Below are 24,087 nucleotides of genomic sequence, written 5' to 3'. Positions count from 1 at the left end.
TTGAGCACATTTGTTCCTGCTGTGTCTGCAAGACTACTCTAATCATTTGAGGGTGCAGACGTACAAGCAGAATCTGCCAAAGAAGGGAGACAGACCGTGATCAAGAATTAGTAAAGGTGAGGCATCACCTCACACCAGTCAGAATGGCCATCATCAGAAAGTCCACAAACAACAAATGCTGGAGTGGGTGTGGAGAAAAGGAAACCCTCCTACACTGTTAGTGGTAATGTAAATTGATACAGCCACTATGGAGAACAGTATGGAGGTTCCTTAAAAAACTTAAAATACAGCTACCATATGACCCAGCAATCCCACTGCTGGGCATATACCCTGAGAAAACCATAATTCAAAAAGAGTCATGTACAACAATGTTCATTGCAGCACTATTTACAATAGCCAGGACATGGAAGCAACCTAAGTGTCCATCGACTGATGAATGGATAAAGAAGATGTGGCACGTATATACAATGGAATATTACTCAGCCATAAAAAGAAATGAAATTGAGTTATCTGTAGTGAGGTGGATGGACCTAGAGTCTGGCATACAGAGTGAAGTAAGTCAGAAAGAGAAAAACAAATACCATATGCTAACACATATATATGGAATCTAAAAAAAAACAACAACTGGTTATTCAGGACCTAGAGTCAGGACAGGAATAAAGACACAGACGTAGAGAATGAACTTAAGGACACGGGGAGGGGGAAGGGTAAGCTGGGACGAAGTGAGAGAGTGGCATGGACATATATATACTACCAAATGTAAAATAGTTAGCTAGTGGGAAGCAGCCACATAGCACAGAGAGATCAGCTTGGTGCTTTGTGTACACCTAGAGGGGTGGGATAGGGAGGGTGGGAGGGAGACGCAAGAGGGCGGGGATATGGGGATATATGTATACGTATAGCTGATTCACTTTGTTATACAGCAAAAACTAACACAACATTGTAAAGCAATTATACTCCAATAAAGATGTTAAAAATAAAATAAAATCAGCCTTAAAAAAAAAGAGTAAAGAGCAGACATAGAGAACAGACCTGTGGATGATGAGCAGTAGGAGGGTGGGGGGAGGGATGAATTGGGAGTTTGGGATTAGCAGATGCAAACTTATGTATAGGATGGACAAACAACAAACTCCTACTGTATAGTACGGGGAACTGTATTCAATATCCTGTGATAAATGATAATGGAAAAGAATATGAAAAAGAATTATATATGTATAACTGAATCACTTTGCTATACAGCAGAAATTAACACAGCATTGTAAATCAACTGTACTTCAGTAAAATTAAAAAAAAAATATGGACGGGAACCCTAGCTATATGTGGGTACAAACTTGCACATGAGCACGTAAGTGCAATGCTGCATGTGTCCAGAACCTACTGTGTATATAAACCTGTTTCCTTTTTGTGTGTCTTTTTTCCTCTGTTACTAGAGGATTGGTGTTCATGCATCCTTCCATGTATTCAACACACTTATTGAACTCCCATTGTATATTTTATGGAGAATCCCATATTAAGCACTTGAAGAAGAAAATGTAAATTAATAATAAATCCTGCCTTCATGGTGCTTATTAAAATACTGTAATTAAAATATTATTCAATAGCATTTGAATTTTATAAAATATAAGGGAGAAAGTGATGCACCATAAGAATGGCACAGATAAAATACAAGCAGCTCTCATAGGAGAGGGATTCCTTGCACCTAAGAGAATTGGAAAGACTTCATGAAAGAGTTCACATTTGAAATGGGCCTTTGGTGTGTCATGGACATGTGGAGTTCAGACAAGAGCATCAACAAAGGCTCTGAGCAGAAACTCACAGGTTATATACAGGGAACAGAAAGGAGTTCAGTTTGGCTTGATGACAGAGAATAGGAACTGGAAGGGTAGAAAATGGTAAAGAAATTAAGGCCAATCCTTGGATTCCTTGAGTGCCAAGGTAGAGTCTAAGATTTATTCTTTAAGCAAAAAGGAACCACTAAAGTTTTTGAATTGAGGAGTGAATTGCTCAGAGCTTGTTAAAACTGTCTTTAAAAATGAGAGTAAATAGGTGCTTAGTGAGGAGCCTCTGGATGTCTTAGTTTGGGCTGCTGTAACAAGATACCGTAGACCCAGTGACTTAAACAACAGAAATTTATTCCCCACAGTTCTGGAGTCTGGGAAGTCTGAGATCAGGGTACCAGCATGGTCAGCTTCTGGTGAGGGTTCTCTTCCTGGTTTGCAGATGGCTGTCTTCTTGCTGTGTCCTCACAGGGTGGAGAGCAGGGAAAGAGGAAGCACGTTCTCTTGTCTCTCTTATAAAGGCACTAATCACGTTCATGAGGGCCCCACCCTCATGACCTAATTACCTCCCAGAGGCCCCACCTCCTAATACCATCCCACTGGGGGCTAGGGTTTCAACATACATGTTTGAGGGGGACACAGTCCGTAACACTGGTGAAGAAGGTTCATGAGTTCTTAGTGTTTGGGCCACATGTAGTATGTCGATTGCTTAAAAAAAAACTTATTCTCAGGTTCTGTGAGTTGCTCCATATCTAGCCTTCGTTGCAGTGAAATTTTCCCTTGGAGGGAATGTGTACTTGGATCCACGGGTACTGAGACTCGTTAAACTTGGCTAGAGCTGGCTGGGGTCTTTCACCAGGTGTCCTAAACAGTGGAGTATCTCGGTGTGTCATGGTTATATATAAGCTGTGTTCTCAACTAACACTAGAGCAATGCATATGCACATGATTCTCTTTTGTAAATCCATCACCATAATAGCATCATGCTCAGTCCTCATATTCTGATGCGCTACCTTGAATGGGAGACTGTGGGCATGTCAGAAATTGCATACAGCCATTGTGTATACCCCCCAGCCATAGCCAGTAATGAGCTATTCTTGCCAGTATACCAGTAAGAGTCTTGGGGCTTATAAATTAACTTAAAGTCTTTGTGGTATGATTTTTATAGAGCCTTCTGTGTGCTTTTTAATTTTATTCATGAATAAAATGTTAATAAGGAAGGAAGCGAGATGAAGAAAACATCCCCATGGGTATGTGTTTTCCTTGTGAACACTCTCCCACAGGGGTGAAATCACTTTTGTTACTGTTGGAATCTTAAAAGACTTATCAAATATTGATTGAGTGCATTGTGTGTGCCCAGGCACTGAGCTGACCCCCTGTGTGCTTTGTCACCGATTAATCCTCACCTCAATCCCGAGAGGCAGGTAATTACTGTTTTCCTCAGTTTTCAGGAGAATCAGAGAGGTTGGGAACCTGCTCAGGGTCTCAGCTGTGAGTGGTAAAGCCAGAATTCACACTCAGCTCTGCCAGATGCTAGGGCTTGAGCACTTAACTCCTTCAGTATCCTGAAACCTCAGTTGCAATTTTACTTGTTCTGCCACAAATCAAAATAAAACGCCAGTCTTTTTCAAAGGAGAAATGTTAACTTGTGTTCCCTGTAATCATCTATACTTTTGAAAATAGACCCTAATATTGGAAAGCCAGATCATGGTGGCTTTGAAGACTAGACCCAGTGTCTTAGGAATTGATTTTTTTTTTACTTCTGCCAAGCAACAGGCTTTGTTCAGGGCCTTCCAAGTCCCAGACACTGTGGCAGGAAAGGCTGTGTCTTCTCCACTGGAAGCCTTCTTTGACCCAGATGGTCTCTCCTCCCTCCTGCTCTTGCCTCTTATGGCAGTTGTCATGTCACATTTTAACCACCAGAGGAGAGGGAGGGGTGTCCCAAAGGATCCCTATGTCAGTGTACCTTCAAAGGCCTACTTAAAATTAATTCATTTACAACAAAGGCCAAAGTTTCAAGTAAGAATGGGGAGAAAGGGATTTTATTAGAACTTTACCTTGAAAGACAATACTAAGAAATTACAAATATAAGCTTAGTTTATCTTTTTTTTTTTTTTTTTTGTGGTACGCGGGCCTCTCACTCTTGTGGCCTCTCCCATTGAGGAGCACAGGCTCCGGACGCACAGGCTCAGCGGCCAGGGCTCACGGGCCCAGCCGCTCCGCGGCATGTGGGATCCTCCCGGACCGGGACACGAACCTGTGTCCCCTGCATCGGCAGGCGGACTCTCAACCACTGCGCCACCAGGGAAGCCCCTTAGTTTATCTTTTGACTAACAACATGTTGGTTATAATTTCATCTATATGTGAATTCTTAGAGAAGAAGTATTTTTTCATTTATTTTATTGAAGTATAGTTGATTTACAATGTTGTGTTAATTTCTGCTGCACTGAAAAGTGATTTTTATGCATATATATTCTTTTTCATATTCTCTTCCATTATGGTTTATTACAGGATATTGAATATAGGTTCCCTGTCCCTGATCCCAGTCGACCTTGTTATTTATCCATTCTATATATAATAGTTTGCATCTGCTAATCCCAAACTCCCAATCCATCCCTCCCTCCCTCCCTCTCTCTCCCTCTCGGCAACCACAAGTCTGTTTTCTATGTCGGTAAGTCTGTTTCTGTTTTGTAGATAAGTTCATTTGTGTCATATTTTACATTCCACATATGTGATATCCTATGATATTTATCTTTCTCTTTCTGACTTACTTCACTTAGTATGATCATTTCTAGGTCCATCCATGTTACTGCAAATGGCATTATTTCATTCTTTTTTGTGGCTGAGTAGTATTCCATATACATGGAATGGTATGGTACATACCACATATATGTACCACATCTTCTTTATCCATTTATCTGTCAGTGGACATTCAGGTTGTTTCCATGTCTTGGCTATGGTGAATATTGCTGCTATGAACATAAGGGTGCATATATCTTTTTGAATTATAGTTTTGTCTGGATATATGCCCAGGAGTGGGATTGCTGGATCATATGGTAGCTCTCTATTTTTATTTTTTTAAGGAACCTCCATACTGTTTTCCATGGTGACTGCACCAATTTACATTCCCACAAACAGTGTAGGAGGGTTCCCTTTTCTCCACACCCTCTTCAGCATTTGTTATTTGTAGAGTTTTTAATGATGGTGGTACCTCACGGTAGTTTTGACTTGGATTTCTCTAATAATTAATGATGATGAGCATCTTTTCATGTGCCTCTTGGCCATCTGTATGTCTTCTTTGGAGAAATGTCTATTTAGATCTTCTGCCCATTTTTCAGTTGGGTTGTTTGTTTTTTTGTTATTGAGTTGTATGAGCTTAGAAGAGAAGTATTGACTTGGGGAGTTGTAATTTTTCTCAAAAAAAGTCATTGAATCATACAGTAGAAGAACTGCCTTCAATTCACACGTGACTTGCGCAGCATGATCAGAAACAGTCCTTTCAATCATAAAGAGGACCATTTCAGCAAAAATATTTAAAGACTGTTTTCCCAAGGACCTCTATTATCAGATGTTCTGATCATGCTCTTTTAAAGCACCTCTAACATTGTCATCCTTCCATTTTTCTCTTAATTGTTAGCTGGTGTAACTCCACCAACTTTTCAATGGTCCATAGTGGGTTTGAGCAGCTCTCCAACTTTGCCACCTTCAACTTTCTGAGATTCTGCTTTTTTTAAATTTATTTTTGCAGTATTTGCACTTCTACTCTGCAGTGCAGTTGCTGTTGTGTTTTGGTTTTGCCTAGAAATGCCAGATGGTCCCAACAGTCAACAGAGACCAGCTGACAAAGACATGGAGCAGGTAGATGCTAGTGTTTTGGAGGGAGGCTGTTAAGGTGGACACTAACCTTGCGAGTAGTCGGCTCCTTAGTGGCTGTTTTTATGTTATGGTGACTTTTATTTTTCTCAGGGACTCAGAGACATTGCTACGGAGGACACACTGCATTTGTTTGTGGGTCTGTCTGCCTTCCAAATCAGGAGCTCCTTGGCCATAGTCAGGGATTTGGGCTCCCCAGACGCTGTCTGTACTTCATGTTAAATACATGAGTGAATGGCCCAGGTCAGACTCACTTTTTTGTGTCTTTTGACTGGAATTCCTCCAAAAGTCTTTCAAGATCCCTGTACACCCCCCCAGATCACAGCTTTGCTCTCAGTCCTGCCTCAGTCCTTAGGCCTTTCTGAAAAGAACGCTGCCCGTTTGGAAAGAGCCAGGGGCCCTTTACCCATGGTTTTGGGGTGTTCCTATTACCATCCTGTCACCTTTTCTGGGTGGTAATCTCCTCTTCATGCTGATGTCCAAGGATGAAAGAGGATTAAGGGAAAGGGGAGAGCAAACCCCTCAACCCTCTAGATTTTCCACCTTAATTCAGGAAATAGTTATTAAAGTGCCTACATTGTGCTTCTTCCATGAGGACAGTAGGCCAGTGGCTCACAAAGAAAATACCCTCTGGGCAGAGAGTAGGCAGTTTGTCACCAAGTGGGGCTCCGGTGACTGGTCCCTGCCCTTCAGCTCATCCCTCCCTTCCCTGCAGAGCTGTGCTTCCCTCCCTGCCTCTGTTTCTAGTACCTTCCACCTCTTCCCTATCCCATCCCATCCTGCTGCATGAATACCATCCAGTTTTCAGGATTCAGCTGAAGCAATTCCTTCCCAATGTAGCATTGCTGATAGACACCCCTCCCCTTCTGCAGAGAGACACCTTCCCAACCCTGTGTCTTTATGTATGGATTCATATCCTAGCCACCTGGCACGACGCTGACTTTACGTGTCTCCTCCCACTACCTGGAAAGGGGTGGGGGACAGAACCACAACATCGCTTTCCTCTTTGTTTCCCTGGCCCAGTGCTAGGAGCACAAGGAGGCACTGAAATGTCTGTTGCAGGAATAAATTAATAGTAATTATTTGTGCACTGTTTTTCTCCCCTTCGTGCATAGCCTGAAAATTCCAGGAACTGTTTGTCTCTCACCTCTACCACCAGCCGTTAGTTTGCCCCAAGGAGATGTCCAGTTGGAATGAAAATGAATGATTGGCTTTCCCTTGGGATGCTATTGCATCCTTAGGTCTAAGATCGGGACTGTCCATCTCTCGTCCTGGCATTGAAGAGCCTAAGTCTTAAGACTGACAGCTCTGCTTTGTGGAACCCCAGAGCTGTGGGAAATCTGCTGGAACATGATCTGCAAAAGACATATTGTTGAGCTTAAGGAGACCTCCTGTAATTACCAACACAGGGAATTGTTGAGTCATCTTTGAACACTACCTCCCTAGAGACACCCTGTGTGGCACTTACCTTTGTGAATTTCCAAGCCCACATTTGCTTCCCACCCTTGGTCTCATTTGCCTAAAATTGAATATCTGTTCAGTAACCCAGAAGGCATGAGACTCCAGACAGAAATATGTAATGATAGTTTTTACTTTTTGCATCACTTTGTTGGTTAAATTTTGCCTCCAGTACATCTTTGAAATATAAAAAGTATTATCCAATTTCTGGTTTTCTCTCCACTCTTGAGCACATAACAAGGCAGAAGTTTAATTGATGTTAACACCTTTGTTTGGGCTCCATGGAGCCTGTGTCTGCTCTGAAGGTGTTTGTCCACCTTGACTTTGTCAGCAATGGTGTGGTGGGTAGTAGGCTTCCGCCAGGTAGGGTACTCTCTTGTTTGGGGACAGTTTTTGCTTTAAAGGAGCTTAGCTGGAGCTAAGGTCTGAGTCTTCACAGGCAAAGGCCACTTCTCTAGTTCAAAATGCAGATGTAACATTCCACACATAACAGCGTAGAGGTCTTCTATCAGAAAGAGGCTTACCACTGATCACTAAAAATAATGCAAGAGAGTAGTGGGTGACTGCTTTCTGTGCAAGTTGGAAAACATGGTAAGGCTGGGAAACCACATTGACATCAGTTATTCAGTAAATGTTGACTGGGTGCCTACTGTTTACAAGACGCAAGGCTAGGAACTTGGATTATAAAGATGAATAAGACAAGAACCCTTGGGAGAGTTCTGGGGAGAGGGGAGGCAGACACATAAACAGATAATTACAAAACCCGAAACATGCCATCAGGGGAGAATGGTCCCTTGAATAGAGTCTGAGAAAGCTTCAGCAAGATGAGTGCTTTCGACGGAGAGAATGCGGGAGAACTCTCTAGGTGGAGGTCAGTAACGGCACATGCAAACAGAAGGAAGCACAAGGGGCCTCATTTGCATGCAGAAGGCTAGAGCATGAGCGTCTGAGGGGAAGTGCTGCCTGATAAAGGCTGGTGTGGGTCCCCTGAGAACCTCGGTGAGAGCAGTGCCCACCAAAGTCACATTTGTGCCTCTTCTCCAGTGTCCCATGGTGGACGCCTGGCACTGGTCATCGAGCCTTACTGGGGGGTCTGACCTGCCTCTTCTGCATCCCAGCCTGCTCTCCAGATAATCTGTCTTCTCACAACATCTGGAGATGACCTGGTGCTCACAGCATGGCAAAGACTCCATTTTCAGAAGATTTGCAACAGAAAATAATTAGAGAAATAGGCACTGTGGGATACTTTGGGAGCACTTATTTTTTTAAACGAAGGTGATATACATGGCTCTCAAACCAAGCAATTAAAGAAAAAGCAGCTGCTCTAGCTTCCCCAGGGACTAGACCTTTAAAATTTTTGTGACAGAGAAAATTACTTGGGGAAAAATAGACATAAATGTCCAAGGAAGCTCTTCAAATTTGAAAAACTGGGAAAATGCAAAGACATTAAATTATCATGAAAACTTTACTACATTAATTTTGAGTAGGCCAGACATAGAGCTAACTCAGCAAGTCCCCACCAACTCTCTTGGGTGCCGAATGAAAAATTCTGTGTGTTCTTTTTTAGGCACATGGGGCACCTTTCTTTTTTTTTTTTCTTTTTTTTAGCGGTATGCGGGCCTCCCACCGCTGCGGCCTCTCCCGTTGCGGAGCACAGGCTCCGGACGCGCAGGCTCAGCGGCCATGGCTCACGGGCCCAGCCGCTCCGCGGCATGTGGGATCTTCCCAGACTGGGGCACGAACCCGTGTCCCCTGCATCGGCAGGCGGACTCCCAACCACTGCTCCACCAGGGAAGCCCCTGGGGCACCTTTCTTGTGTCCAGGGACCGTGGGGTTTGGGTACTTTGTGTCTGATGTTACCCTAGTGCCCATCCTCTTGACTTAACTGCGGAGCAGCTGATTTCTGCATGTGAGTGTTGAAGAGGCTCATTGGTGCTCACCTCCCTGCTCAGAATCAGGTATATCGGCTCATGGGAAACAAATCCAGGCTTCACAGCAATAGACTGGGGTGGTACCACATCTATGTGCATAATACTGCATTTCACCACATCATGCTTCCGTTCATTTGGTGTTTCCTGTCATTAAGACTCTTTGGAAAGGATTTATTGTTTTTATGATTTCACACAGTGCTTGCTGGGCCCCCCCTTGTATGTGAACGTGCCCCCTCCCTTCCTGAGTACCATTGCTCTGTGGAACATTCTCCCTTCCCACGCAGAGGTGTATTACTGATGTCTCTGTGCCCCCGCCTCCCCGTGAGGTTCAGTCTCCAGAGGTCAGAAGCAGGTTCAAGCTATTGCTCGTGTGAGTGCTTTCTTTACCCAGAACATACCTCTCCTCACTCACAGCCCCATGCTTCCTCAGAGGATAGGTCCTTGCCTGGGTTCGGTTTTATGCCCTCTATCAAACATCACCAACAGACTGTGAAGCTGCATGTTCTTCCTCTCAGAGGACCATGGCTACAGAATTCTTAAGCATCCCTGTGGCTCACCTGAAGGTTCTCTTCATCCCCCAGATTTCAGGAGCGTGCAGAAATGTTGGGGAATCAGCTGGGGAGGGTTTTCAGCACCTGCACTATTCCCATCCCTGTGCTTGTTTTCTTGCTTTGGTCATTCAATCAGCAGGGCTTAAAGGGCGCTGGCCTGGAGCTTCAAATCCATTCAAGCAGGACCTGCCCAGGGAGCCTGACTGAGCCCGTCACCTGGATGGTCCCGGGACTATGCTTTCCAAACCTTTTCTATGCCTTATTTTTAAACAAAGAATTTTTTAACTCTTCTAAGAGTAACAAGGTAATGTTTTTTGGATGCCGAAATATCTCTGTGTTTTCAGTGGCCTCTGGATTATATCAGACAAAATATTTCACAGGTGGTGTGGTTTCCAGTCATCAGAATCAGTCCCAGCTGCCTCTTTAAAAATTCATGTTTTAATTTTTCCTTTTCCTTTCAGGTAATCTTGGGCAGGTGATTTTATAAGACATTTAGCACCCAAAGTCTTTGTTTCCCTCAGTAAGAAAAATGTTTTAAAAACAGAAACATTTGAGTATCACTATTAGCTTTATTCATCTAGGGCTTTAAGTTTGATATTCAACTTTCGCGATGTTTAAACACATGGCCTAAGGTGGGGGGCCAGGTGAGGCTGAACTGTAAGGGCTCCTTTGAAAACAGGGCAGGAATCTAACGAAAGCTTGACAAATCCAAGCCTTCTATGTACATTTGGCAGTTCCTTTCCAAGGAAGTTTTCTCACTGCTGAAATGTTCTTCAGATATGTGTTCCTCTGTGTCCCCCAGGGCTGGGCGGTTCACCCAGTCCCTCACTGTGTGATGCTCACTGTGGTTTCCTCTGCTGTCTGTGTTCCAGTCCCCGTCTCCTGGCAGTTCCTCACCCCTGGGTGCAGAGTCTTCGAGCACACCCCTTCATCCCAGTGACCCCACGGAAGCCTCCACAAATAAAGAGGTAGGGTACCATTTTGTTTCAAAAGCCATCAGCCCATTATGTCTTATTCTGTTTCTGGTTTATGCTTTCTCCAGCCTCCAACAGAGCTGCTGACCCAGATTACCCTGCGGAGAAAAATTCTGATCTCTCCAACGTGGATTCGGTGATAAAGCCATGCCATCCAATTTGACAGCCACTAGCCACAGGTGTCTATTTTAATTCATAAATAAAATGAAAAAGTCACTTCCTCAGGCACACTAGCCACATTTCAAGTGCTCAGTAGCCACACGTGACTAGTGGCTCTTGTACTGGAAGCAGGGATTACTAAACATTGCCATGATGGCAGAAGGTTCTCTTGGACATGGGACATCAAAAGCTCTGTTTAGCATCATTCTTCCTAGAGGTGTTATGAGCCTCAGTGCCATGGCATTACAGTTGCTATGTGGTTTGGGAAATGGGCTGGTTTCTTAAATACTAACTTATTTCAGGCCCAAGTGAAATATCTTTCATGACAACAGGATGACTGCTTCCTTGCTTAACTGGGGTGGTTCCGGTTCACACCTGTTGTCCAAGCAGTACACCTGGTGAGCACCCCTTCTCACTTTTTAAAGCAGCAGCACTGTCCAGGAGAACTTTCTGTGATGCAGGGAATGTTTTACTTCTGGACTGTCCCATATGGTAGACACTACCACATGTGCCTAGCAAGCCCTTGAGGTGTGGCTAGTGGCACTGAGGAAATGAATTTTGCATTTTATTCCATTTAAATTACCTTAAATAGCTGTGTGTGGCTAGGGGCTGCTGGACAGTGCAACCTTAAAGTGTCCCTTTGGACAGCAAATCGTATGGTCACCCTACTGATGGAGGCCATGCTGAGCACTGGCAGAGAATATTTAAGAGAGAAGATGCTGCTTGCTCCCACTAAGGGTTCTGGGGCTAGAAATGGGCAGGTGTTTTTCCCCTGAGAGGGAGCCATTGCCCTCTCCAGCACCTGTTGTCCTTTTGCACCTGACTAACTGCTACCCTCACCTACTTATGAACTAGCAACAGGTAAACACTGGCCCACACCATCATCTGCGTGTGGGCTCAGCTCATTCTAAATTTAGATGCTGCGTAATCAACACTGAGGACATGCGTTAAAGAGCTAAACCACATAATGAATGATTGTCTCATTTTTCCTTCCTTTTGCTAATAATTTTCCATTAAATGCAATGGAAGAAAGCGATCTCCATTTTAACCTGAGTGGCAGATCGCTTCTAAAAGGAGTCTTGGTTAAAATTTACCCTTAAAATATCATTGAATTCACATACGTTTGCCATTAAATAATCATGCAGGGGAGAAGTATTTTTTTCATTAATCTATTCATATTAAACCAAACAAACGTGAGGAGACCTTCTCTGAAATGGCACCAACATTAGAATTTAGATTTGAAATATGCTTTGTCCTTCTCTGGTCTTCATCAGGCCACAGGAACAGGAGTAATGGGCTTACAGTTTCTGCTGGCTCTGCATCCTACAACGTCACCTTGTACTCTATTCATAGCACACGAATAGGTAAGAACAAATGGCAAGAAGAAGAGCCACAGTGATACTAACAGTAATGAGAGTTACCATTTCTTGAGCATTTATGGCATTCAGGCACCAGGCCAAGCAAGTCACATAGTATCTCATTTAGTCCTTAAAATACTTCTGCGAAGTAGGAATTAATGTCCTCATTTGTTAGTGGAGGAAGCTGAGAAGTTAAGTAACTTACCTGAGGTCCCAGATCTCACATGTGGTAGGGCCAGGTTTTGAATCCAGAGCTCCGGAGAGCCCAGGCTCTTAACACCAGAATCTGCTATCCCTGCGATGAAGAGTACTTGCAGGTCACACACTGAATGGACAGGGTAGCTTGTATGTTATTATTGCAGTTTTCAAGCCTCCGGGCTCTACACATGGTTTATGTGACCTCCTGGAACATCCCAAAGATTTGGCCTTTAACTTCTTGAATGTGGCTTTATTAATTCTTGAATGTTAAGGATCAACTAATGTTCATCTCTGTCCACATATGGGGAAACACAGGGCTAATCAGACATCTGAATATTCAGCGTTTGATTATTCATCAGATATAATAAGCAAGTTTCTCATTTGGCACACGTTTCTGCATATCTTTAGAAATAATGATGAAAATCCTCTTTGTGTGCAATAATTAGAGATTAGAGACTCTTTCGTCTCACAAAACTCTTTAAAAAAAAATTTACTACCCCAGAGATTAAAGAAAGCCAGTCATGAGTTCATGAATAGAGAATAAGTGAATGTACCAAATGCCCTCCGTTGTGACTCTAAATAAAACAGCAGCTTTTAGAGCCATAGACTAAAGCAATTCTTTTGTAGCATCTGCTAAAATCTAAATCTAATAGCCCAAGAAAATATAAATATAAATTGGCTTCTTGGTTGTACCTGGAGGCTAAACCATTTTGATACCAGCTGCAAATTCTGTCACTGGTTGGAGCAGGAATGAATTACCTATTCTTATTCCACTGAGGTTTAACTCTAGGACATTTGCTTGTGAAAGGAACCTAGGGGTAAGTACTTCTCCTCTGAGAGCTAGCATTTAAACTGCCATCCAATCAGGTTCTAGAAGGTTTCTAGCTGATTATATCCACTTCCAAGTATGCTTTGGGAGACTGACCTTTGCTATGCGGTTTTACTTAGTATAAGAAATTCCAGGGTTTTAAAATTACCTCTTTGTTTATTGGGTTCTTATTTTAAGGTAACACAATAATAACTTACATAATGGATTTTTTAAACTAAAATACATCAGTAAGGGATGAAAGGAAGAGATAAAAACTGTAGCAATCATTTTTAGCACAGTTAGAGATCAGTGCAGCAAAGACATAAAGTGGAATAAAATTCTCAAAGGGAATTCTTAATTTTAGCATATAATCATTTCATTGGTGCCTTTACTAATCAGCAGTTTCTCACTTAGACACCCAAATTCTTAAGAATACAAATTGAGTCCTTTTTATTGCTATTACTGACTATGAATTTTGGCCCACGGGTTATTTTTTAAGATGCCAGACATCTCTCTGATTGTAGAATGTAGGATTTTTAGATTATCTAAAATATGAACGGGTGGTTCTGGGCTTTGAGTAACCTTTAATAATAAATGCATATGTTTATTCACACTTCACTTTTTGTAGCCAAAAATGGTTGACAACTGGTTAATATCTGTCATTGGTGATGTATTTATTTTTCATGTTGCACAGATGGCTGTGTTAATGCATTTTTCATCATGCTTTGCCCTTTTTGAAACCTCTTTGTCTTAATTACAGTCAAGAAAAAGCTTGGCTTCATTCCCAACCTACGTCGAAGGTAAGAGCTGAGAAGGAAATATTGAACACCGAGTCATTCATGAATCTTCTAGCATTTGGGGTATTGGAAGCCCTGGGCTGTAAGACGATAGTGGGGAAAAGAGACCACAAAGTCACCTATTCTCAGTCTTAAGTCTTAGAATCTTAGACTAAAACAGCAGTAGCCGTGAACCTCTCAAAGACCCTCCTCCCTGCCTTTGCTGATTCTGTCCAGGAGACTCTGAGGCTGGGGTGAGGCTGGGGGCTTTGCCCAGCCTAGAACTGGCCATATTGGATCCAAAACCCAAGTCTCCTTATCTCTAGTCCAATATACCTCTTGCATCCATCAAGGCCCATTCAAATGGGAATGATGTTTAACTAAGGGAGACATTTTGCTCTTCATTTAAAAAATAAATAAATAAAAAGACCTTCCCAGTAATTCCCGTCTCTTGCTTGGATGAGCTAGTGATAGTAACATTTATCAAGCTCGCTCTTACTGTCTGCCAGGTACTGTTCTAAGCACTTTCTATGTAATAACTAATTGAATCCTCACATTGATCTTGTGAAGTGGGTTTTATCATTATCCCCATGTTATGCCTGAGAGAACTGAGGCATGCGGGGTGTGAGCAACCTTCCCAAGATCCCACAGTTAGAGTAGCAGAGACAGGCTGGGAACCAGAAGTCTGACTTCATCATTCTCCCTGTAATCAGTATCCGATGCAGTGCCTTTATTTTCTGCCACACAAATATTGATATTATGCAGGTCCTGTGGATTCTGGCAATTTGCTTGTAGTTTGCTGTTCCTGGCAATATCTTGTCACCTAGTTTTGTTGTAAATATATTCCAATGGTTTTTGGTTTCCCTATCTAGTTTTTTTGTTTTAGGTGGTGATTAAGAGAGAATAAAAAACTATGCTACTACTACCATCTTCTTAGAATCCTCCAAAGTAATTTTTTAATGCTAAACAAATTATGTAAATTTTTGTCTAACACCCTCCTCTGACTTCTCAATTCATTTATAATAAAATTACAATTTATTAACCTAAAAAAAAATACCTGATGCAGGACTGCCACACATGGTTGTGCAGGTTGTTCACCGCACAAACGTATCCTGTCAACAGGCCTGGTGGGGCCAAAACTCAATCCGGGCTAGACATCCCAGCTTGAGGTCAGGCCACACAACTAGAGTGTGCTACTGATCCTCTACCAGGGAGGACAGCAGATGATTTGGGGGGTAGGGTAGATTGTCATTTCCTTGAAGGAGGATTTTCTGGGGGCCAGAGGATGCCCAGACATCGTGTCTGGCCTTTGGATCCTGTGCATGAACAGTTGGTGTGTTCCACTGCCCAAGAATGAATTACCTGGATTCATAAACCTACCTGAACCCTTGGGCCTGAAGCCCAGGACAAGCTCATAGGTTTGGTTGTTACTCAGGTTTCTTTCTTGAGTAACTTGGAAATTATTTCCACCATCTTTGCAAAGCTCTAAAACTCCACAAGAGTACCTTGGGGAGTTTTCAGAAGTTGACTGTTTCAGAATAATCAAAACTATTCTTCATATCCATTCCTCTAGGCCTAGAGATTTTCAAGCTCGGCATTAACATGAGTGTGAAGATACAACGTGTGTGCTCGTTCACCCACAGAGCAGCATAAAGGCAGCACTGAAAAGGAAAACCTGCAATTCTTTGACTTAGGACCATTATACCTTTTTTTTTTTAACTTTTAAAAAATACACTAGCACTGAGCCTAAAATGAACTTATGAAATTCGGGCTGTTTTTTGTGAGTGTAATACTGTGACATTTGATTCTAGTCAGTTTCCCCAGAGGATAATTGACATAAGATCATATCTCAAATATATATTTGTTTAGGTCCAATATTTCTGTCTCTTGGCTGCCTGACATTTATACAGTCACTTAAATATTATCTGGATTGCTTTTAAACATATCTGCATATCCATACTCATTATGGTTAAAGAAGGACCCTTTTCAGTAAATAGAGCTAAATCCACTGATGAATATATGATATTGGAAGTCCCATAGAGAAGATGTTGCATTTTTGTTTTTCTTTTAACATTCATTATTTTCACAAAATAAATGGAAGCTTTTTAAAAGTTGCTATTCCAGGTGAGACCTTTTTTTCCTCAATACCGGATTGTCAAAAATGATTATGTTTATGTAACATTATAAATCTATCACTGGAATTTGAGAGAAGACTGATAATCTCTTACTTTTTACAAGGCATAGTGTGGATCCAAACTTGTCCATGTATTATTTTAGTTTGACAGCGTTTCCCTGCTATATACCTAAAGTTGTACATTGTAAATGACCTGCATCCTTCTCATATCTATAAAAGCTTCAGGGTAGGAAGGGTGTAGCTGTTGAGAAGCATGTAAGTGACTGGTATGTGGTGGAGGCAGCTTTGGCTGTGTACCACTCAGTGTTTATCCAGAGTCTTTCTCAGAAAGATTGAGAATCAGAAAACTTGAGAATCAGAAAACTAACGGGTTTCCTGACTTAATTACTACACACATGCTTTGTGAAGGCCTTTCCTAAAACATTGTTAAATTTCATTTTTTCCACCACCAACTTGGTTTTAGGAAAATGAATAGATTACTTTAAGGCTGTACCCTGATAAGTAGCTTATCGTGGGAAGCAGCTGTTTAAGCTCAAGATGAGCTGGATGTGTAAGGATAAAGATAAAAACCATTTCAGATTAGCTCTCCAAGAGGAAAAAGCAAATTGTTTCCATTTCAAGTTATCTAATTTAAGACCCTGAGGTCTTAATTAACAGTGGGTTAAAAAGTATATTTTAGTCTTTCCAAATATGGCATTCAAGCCAAAGAAAATACATATATTTTCATTGCAGAATTAAAACGCCTTTCTTAGCACATCTGTTGTAAAGTTATGTATTATTCCGAAACATGTTTTAATTTCCAGTAGGGTTTACAGGTGATTGTGGTTAGAATCAGATGCCCCCATTTTAAATATTTAAAACTAAGGTTTGATTTAAAAGGCTGGTGAATGAGAACAGAAAATTCCAATTTTCCTTGGAGTTGATATGTATGTAGACGCAGGCCGGGAACATTATAGCCTGTAAGTCAGCAAGGTTAGCAGCATGAGACCATGGCTTTAGGGTAATGTTACCTGTCTTGCAGATTTCAGGTTAGAGGCTATTTTGGGAATCCAAACATTTGGCAACAAATACTCATTTTTCTGATTTATAAAATTTGTTTCCCCCATTATGGATAAAATGGAAGGGGGTGATATGCACGGGTGGCGAGTAAAGGAACTGCTGTAAAATGAGTTTTTCTAATAAGACGGCCTTCTGCTCACCTAACCATTTGTCCAGCAAACATTTATTTGATACCCACTGGGTGACAGACACTGACTAGACACAGGAGAGCCAGAGATGACTGTGACATGCTCTTTGTCCCAAAGAGCTCGCAGTCTAACAGGCAAAACAACATCCTTTATCACTGAATTTTATGTTTCATGTTTAAATAAATATTCACATTGTTTCTCACAATAAATGGACTGGCTGAAATAAGCTTCTCTAAGAAGAAATTGTTCCTTCTATTTGCAAATGAGGGCTGAGTGAAGGTAGACCAGAGAGATGCTCTGGACTCGCAGGTTGATGCACCTGCTCAGGGGTCTCTGGAACTGGCCCACCTGTGCTGGAGGTGAGCGGCGGGGAAGAGGTAGTGTGATCGGGGGGTAGAGGGTGGCTTCACTCACCACTGTGGCTCTGTGTGTTACAGTTCCTGGACCTTGTGACCCTGAGGACTTGATCGATGGAATCATTTTTGCTGCCAATTACCTTGGCTCCACCCAGCTTCTCTCAGACAAAACCCCCTCCAAAAACGTGCGCATGATGCAGGCCCAGGAAGCAGTAAGCAGGATCAAGGTGAGGGGGCACCGTGTGCTCCGAGGGGGGCAGCGGGCAGATGTGGGTGCCTGAGCCGGCTGTAGTGGTCACCCCACACCTCATGTCCCGAGCTTAGAGGAGAGGAGATTGAGGTGACATGGCAGGCAGTGCTTATACACGTACCTGCCAACAGTTCTAAACAGAAAAAAGATTTCCAAAGTATGGTTGTTCTTAATGGCCAGTCTTGAGGAAAAAGTGATAAGCTTTGAAAAGTTGAAAAGATGAGGAAGGATAACATTTTAAGTATTATATTTCCACTATAATATCTGAGCACTGTATCACTGTATTTCCTTGTACAGCTAGAGACCAGTGACTAAAACGTCCGTGATACAATGTGGTTCCAACTAGCTGTCATTGCATTTGAACCGGTTGATCCTGTTCAAGCTAGATTGAACTAGCTTGCTTCACCTAAAACGAGCCATTTGATCAGATCTACCCTGGCTAGTCTGAACCAAGTCAGTGCAAGGGTAACTCAGTGCAAACCAGTCATAACCTGTTTGAATCTGTCTTATCAAGATTTAAAAGGAAAGAGCCTATCTGATCCCTGAAGAAGCACTTATGTCTAGTTTAAATCATTCACAGCTAGTTTGAACCAGCCAGAACTGGTTTGATCCCATAGAAATGCAGAGCTCTAGAATCTCCACCATGATGCTAGTGCCACCTAGAACCATGGACAAGCCAAGGGCGACAGGGACCCTTATGGTGCCATCATGTAATTCAAGTGCCATTAAGTGCCACCAGCACCTAGAACCCCTGAGGCTGTTTCCCTGTAGAGCCACAGGTATCGCATCACCATTGAAATCAGAGCCGGGTGTTTCGAGTGAGTTGGAATAGGTTATGACTTCCCAGATTTGGTTCTGTCTGGTGTCCATTGGTCAGAATCAACTCCCTCCTCAAGGGACCAGTCCCTTTTTCATGTCTTCTCTCTCACACATCCCCAAGTTCCATCCTGGGCTTTGTGTGGCATGTGGGATTAGAAGCACGAGTAGAAGGCTGTACGTGAGAGTCCTTACTGTCTCCATCAAGGGAAAAATAGTTCTTGAGCACTTATGTGTGCAAGGCTGTGCAAGGTCTCCTGAGGGAGGGAAAATAGTGATTTATAAAGTGAGATCCTTACCCTCAAGCTCAGTAGCACAAATGAGAAGTGAACCAAGCCAGCGTATGTGCAGGGGGTGCCAGAGGAGGAGAGAGGGGTGTCAGGTACTAAGGGCCACAGGAGTGCGGAGAGACCTTGAGAGGTGAGATGCTGCCTGAAAGCCCAAGGGAGGGGAGAGCAGCAACCACGGAGGTCACAGAGGTCACACAGCAGGGGCTGTGCTACTGGTCCTCTGGGGCTGATTCCCATCTTATTCACATGCGGAGGCTGTGCCATGCGCTGAATATGAAACAAGGTCAGCGCTGGCCCTTCCCTTCACTACCTATCACAGCACAGTAAGCCCACACTGCAACTTTTGATAATATTATCGACATTTTAGGAAGTAGGATGGATAAGCCAGAGAGTAATTTACAGCTACATCTTACCCCCAGAGATGCATCTTGTCCTGCGACTCCCAGCAAGACAACTCCCTGGCAATGTATCAAGCTGACCTTCCTGCCCTCCGCATCTTTCAGACTCAGTAATGCTGCTGGTAGAACATCAGGTTCCTGTTGAGCTGCCCAGCCAAGCTTGGCCTGATTCTTTTTCACTGTCTCCGTTATCTTAAAGAGGTGACATTAATACCCACAGATGTCCCCACAGCCTTCTCCATCTTAATGTAGTATCTCCCAGGCACAACGTTCAGAACAAGAAAGCACAAACCTCTCTGAGAGAAGGAGCTGCTTTTCAGGCATTGTCCTGCCTTATTTCATACAGAGCAGAGAACTTTAAAAACATAGTCTTTAGGGACGTACTTCTGACCCCTCCCATCCCACAGTTTCCAAATATGTTATGATTTTGTTACATTAACATTTGCTAAGTAAACCCCCAGAGTGCCAGATGGTGAGCAAAGTACCACAAGAGAAATTGAGATAGAGAAGTTTATGACTCACAGGTCCTGGAGGAATTATCTGCACACCTGGAGGGGCCACGTGGGGAGGTCAAGGCAGGACCTGGGCATAAGCCTTTCTTTATTGGGGTCTGTGGGTGGAATGCTTTGAGGTTGCCAGACTAAGGCCGGATTGTTCACTTCAAACCAAAATGGGGTTTTGGTGAGCTCCATGGGGGTCTTACCTAAGGGGCACCAACGGGGAAGGCCCTGGGAGGCAGGGGGAGACTTGTTCACAAGGGCCATCGAGGGGGTCCTTTCAGGAGCTTACATTTGCATGTGACTCTGCGGGCCGCTCTCCACAGCATTTGCTTGCATGAAGGAGCTAATGTCATTTTAAGGCCCACGCAAGCTGCTTGGCCAAACCAGATGGATGCTGAGGCAGTAATACCGTGGAGTAACTTAGCTGAACTCTTAACCCAGCACTTAGTTTCCCAGGTTAATGGTACTGTTATCTCCCCCAGGGTCAGTGGGCGTGCAAGGACCCGGAGTGGTTCTCTGACAGACAGGGACCCCCTGTCAGAGAACCATGTGTTTGGAAATGGGGTGGTGCTTTTGGTTGTCACAGTGTCTGGGACATTTATATTGGCATTAGTGGCCAAAACCAGAGATCTTTGATACCCTGTAATGTCCAGAACGGAGCCACATGACAAAGATTTATCTCCTCCAGAATGCCAGAGCACTTCCCTGTCAAGGAACACTACCAGGGCCCATTCAGATGAATCCTCCAGAAAAAGCAACAGTCCACCCCCAGATAGTACTGAAGACCCCTGAGACCAAAAACTGCATGTTGCTTTTAGATGAGTTTTTCCTAGGTTCTGTTTACTGGCCTCCTGACAGGTCCCCTTGACTCCTACAGCTAGAGTCTCTCTGTCTTTCCCCTGCCCTGTGACACGTATGTGTACTCAGTGACCTTGAGGGGAGAGCAGGCACAGACACATCACCTGAACATAGAGCAGCGCTTAGGAAAGACGCCACATCCCAGTACCAGATCCTGCCCAGTGCCAAGTGTTCTGTGCATTTTCTGATTTCCACAGTGGTTTCTGACAGTGTTTTTTTCCCTTCTTTAAAGTGCAGCTCCCTAATGAAAACCCAGAAAGCTTACTTTGAATCTTCAAAGGATGGGTATCCAGAAGTTCCACAGGTCATTTGAACAAAAAATTAGATGGCTTTGTCAATCAGAACAGGCAACACAGAGGCTCTCTGATTATAAATCCATTTTAGACCTGCCTAGAGCAGAGAAAGCATTTGGAAAACATATATTTATTTTTACAGCAAATTACTCTAGTGTGAGGAATTCATTATAGAGTAATAAGATTAAATGGTTGCATTTCATTTATAAGTATCGTTTCACAATGTGCTTCTTGCATCTGAAGGAACTGTTGCCTAACATTATATATTTTCTGCCTCATGTTCCTTTTACATCCATTTAAATGCCTGTCAGATTGTTTGCCTTTACACCCAGCCTGACGCTTTTTCAAATTGTAGGTGGAGAAGGCTGCGTCTAGAACCCATGGTTTATTTCCACGCCCCCTAGAAAGTTAGCGTCAGGATCGTGCACAGAGACTGCATTGCGTGCACAGGGAACCGAGGGGCCGAGCGCATTTCTCCAGATCACTCGGGTGGTCTCAAGGGGAGCGTGCACTGCGGTGCCCACACAAGCTCCCTTCTCTGAGGGAGGTGGTGCCACGCTGTTTCCTAAAGAGAGGCTGCCCTTTCAGGAATGAGTTACTCTGGGCCACCTCTAGAGACATGCAGAACAGAATGAGGCTGCAGAGTTTATAGCCACGTCCATCCAGGAAGGAAGGGGGGGAAATGTACTTGGAAGTCCCTTCAGTAATAACCTCACCACAAACTGATGAGTAATTCCTGGCTTGGTGCTCTCACCTGCACAGAGACAGAGGAGTTTCCTCCTTTCTTTTTCCGATTCCTTCTTCCCTTCCTCCCCGCAGGGATCCCATCTTGCCCCTCTCTTTCCTCTGCCTGCATTGTTTGTTTGACCTGATGTGGATGCCAGTGAGACCTACCTCACCAGGAGTCCAGCTGTGGCTGTGTGTTTTTGGTGCTTTCTTTCTGAGCAAGCACTGAACCTGATGTTTGGGTTTCCATTTCAAAGCAGGCTTTAATTTCTGGTCTGTCCATCCATTACATGGTGCCTGTCACTCACGTAGCACCAACCATGGACTGGAATTGAATAATGATACTGAATTTACACTTGGAGTCTTAAGAATTATGATTTTCCTAATTTAACAAAGAATGTATAGGTTTATTTGCCAAAATGGGAGGCGAGTTTGGAGTTGTGGTTTGGCTAGGGATGAATTTGGCTCAAAAAGCAAACTGTCCCTATGCAGGATCCTGTGATAGGCATCTTAGGAGATAAAAATCAACCAATTCCTTGACCTTGAGAAACATGCATTTTAATAAGGGAGCCAAGAAGAGTGTTTAGGTAACAGTAATACAAGGCAGGCTGAGGAACCTGAAATTAAAAGACATTTCCATCCACCAAAATGTAAGAAATAAGGTGCATCTGAATGCAATAGCAGAATTACAGGACATCTGCCATTTTTTTTAAGTTTTTTTTTTCATCTTTGCACCCTCCCTAATATATTCTTTCTGCCTTTGTTCCTAATTTTTGAGAAGTAGTAATATCCTTCCAGGAAGCTTCCCATATGATTTAGAAATGCTTTAGAGCAATGGTCCTCAAAGTGGGACCTGGGAATTTGTTACAAGTGCAGATTCTCAGGCCCCACCCCAGTCAGAAACTCATGGGGGTAGAGACCAGGAATCTGTTTTCAAATAAGCCCTCCAGGAGACTGTGATGTATGCTATAGTTTGGGAGCCACTGCCTGAGAGATGGGTGGATCATCCAGCCTGAAGGAGCCTCTGTTCTCCAGCTGTGCTCTGCACGTTCCGGTCAAGCCGAGGGCTTCTCTCTGATGGGGTTCCATTGGCAAATAAGCGCAAGAAACGCTGCCAAACAGATCTTTTTGGGTATTTGCCACATGTGTTTTCCTATTAAAGGCTCTGAAAAGTCCTGTACTGAGGAAATTTAATTCAGTTTGTTTAACCAGAAGCTTCTACAATTACTTGAATGCAGAATACATTATCGCTGTGGTGGTACCTGATAGTCTTGTTGCTAGGATTCTTTTAAACATGTTTTAGGGAAAAATTCTGGAGAGAGCTTTGCCCTACATGCTATCAGTATCAAAAGTGCACTATGCAGAGACAGCCCCCCGCCCCAGCCCAGGGTGGGAATCCTGCCTTAACCCTACCTAGAGAACCAAACGGGAAGCCAGTGCAGCTAGCTCACTCGCCTCCCTTCCTCTCACTACATCTCCGTGCTTCGTTCCACCCTCATTCCCACTTCATTCTCTGCTCCTCAGCCGGAAGACGGGGTGATGTGCTAAATTCTGCCTGAGCCGTAGAAACTGCTTCATGTCCATGCAGAGTGTGGTGTGTTTGTCTCCATTTTCTTTCTCCATTTGTGAAGCTCTCAAATGGCGTTTTGATATTTTTTGATCCATGCATTTTTGTAAGAAGCATGCATTATCAAATGTTATTCTGTCTTTACTAGACTGCCCCAAAAGATCAGATTTTTCCATTCTTTTATAGAGAGATTTTCTTTAAGCATTAAAAATTATGCTTTAATTGTAGAATGAAAATTTCTATCAGTGTAGCGTTGTCTAAGCCATCTGATTTCCCATCTGACTTGAAGTCTGTGGTTGATAAAGACGATATTGACACTGGTAGCAGACCCTTCACGTACATGATCTCATTTACTCTTCCAAATGGAGGGAGTGGGGAATCCTGTGAGGTAGGTATCATTAACCCCATTTTACAGACAGCCTTAGAAGTTTATAGATGAGAAACTTGTCCAGATGGCACAGTAGCAATTTGGAATATAGAGTGAGATTTCCGGGGTTTGAATATCTCTTCTGCCACTTAATAGCTGTGTGACCTCGGGCAAGTTAATTAGCCTCTCTGTGCCTCAGTTTCCTCTCCTGAAAGATGAGGATAATGTAGCGCCTACCTCACAGGGTTGTTGTAAGCTTTTACATTGGTACACATGAAATGCTTAGAAGGATACTGGCGTATACCAAGTGCTCAGTAAATGTCAGCTGGGGAAAGAAAAGCTAGAATAGCCAGGAGGATCCCCGGCATAACTAAACTTAAAGGGTGTTAACAACAGCAGATGCCCAGTACACATTGCAGATCGAGTGATAGGATGGACAGTGCTGCAGTATGTCCTGTGCACCACAGCCTGCTGGTGGTAAG

General features: G+C 43.2%; 1 protein-coding gene across 1 annotated transcript in view; it reads left to right on the top strand.

Moving 5' to 3' along the window:
- APBA1 (amyloid beta precursor protein binding family A member 1) overlaps positions 1–24,087 on the top strand; it is a gene marked incomplete at both ends in the record, with an annotated part of 76,756 nt that overhangs the window by 29,448 nt on the left and 23,221 nt on the right. The window contains 3 exons of the mRNA XM_079706301.1: positions 10,463–10,558; positions 13,848–13,887; positions 17,622–17,767. Of these exons, the coding sequence (XP_079562427.1) occupies positions 10,463–10,558; positions 13,848–13,887; positions 17,622–17,767 (282 nt within the window). The remainder of the gene's footprint in view (positions 1–10,462; positions 10,559–13,847; positions 13,888–17,621; positions 17,768–24,087) is intronic.

The sequence above is a fragment of the Hyperoodon ampullatus genome, assembly GCF_949752795.1.
Source record: "Hyperoodon ampullatus genome assembly, chromosome: 6".
Taxonomy (NCBI): Eukaryota; Metazoa; Chordata; class Mammalia; order Artiodactyla; family Ziphiidae; genus Hyperoodon; species Hyperoodon ampullatus.
The sequence above is the reverse complement of the archived record's forward strand: the minus strand, read 5'-3'. Positions and strand labels throughout refer to the sequence as shown.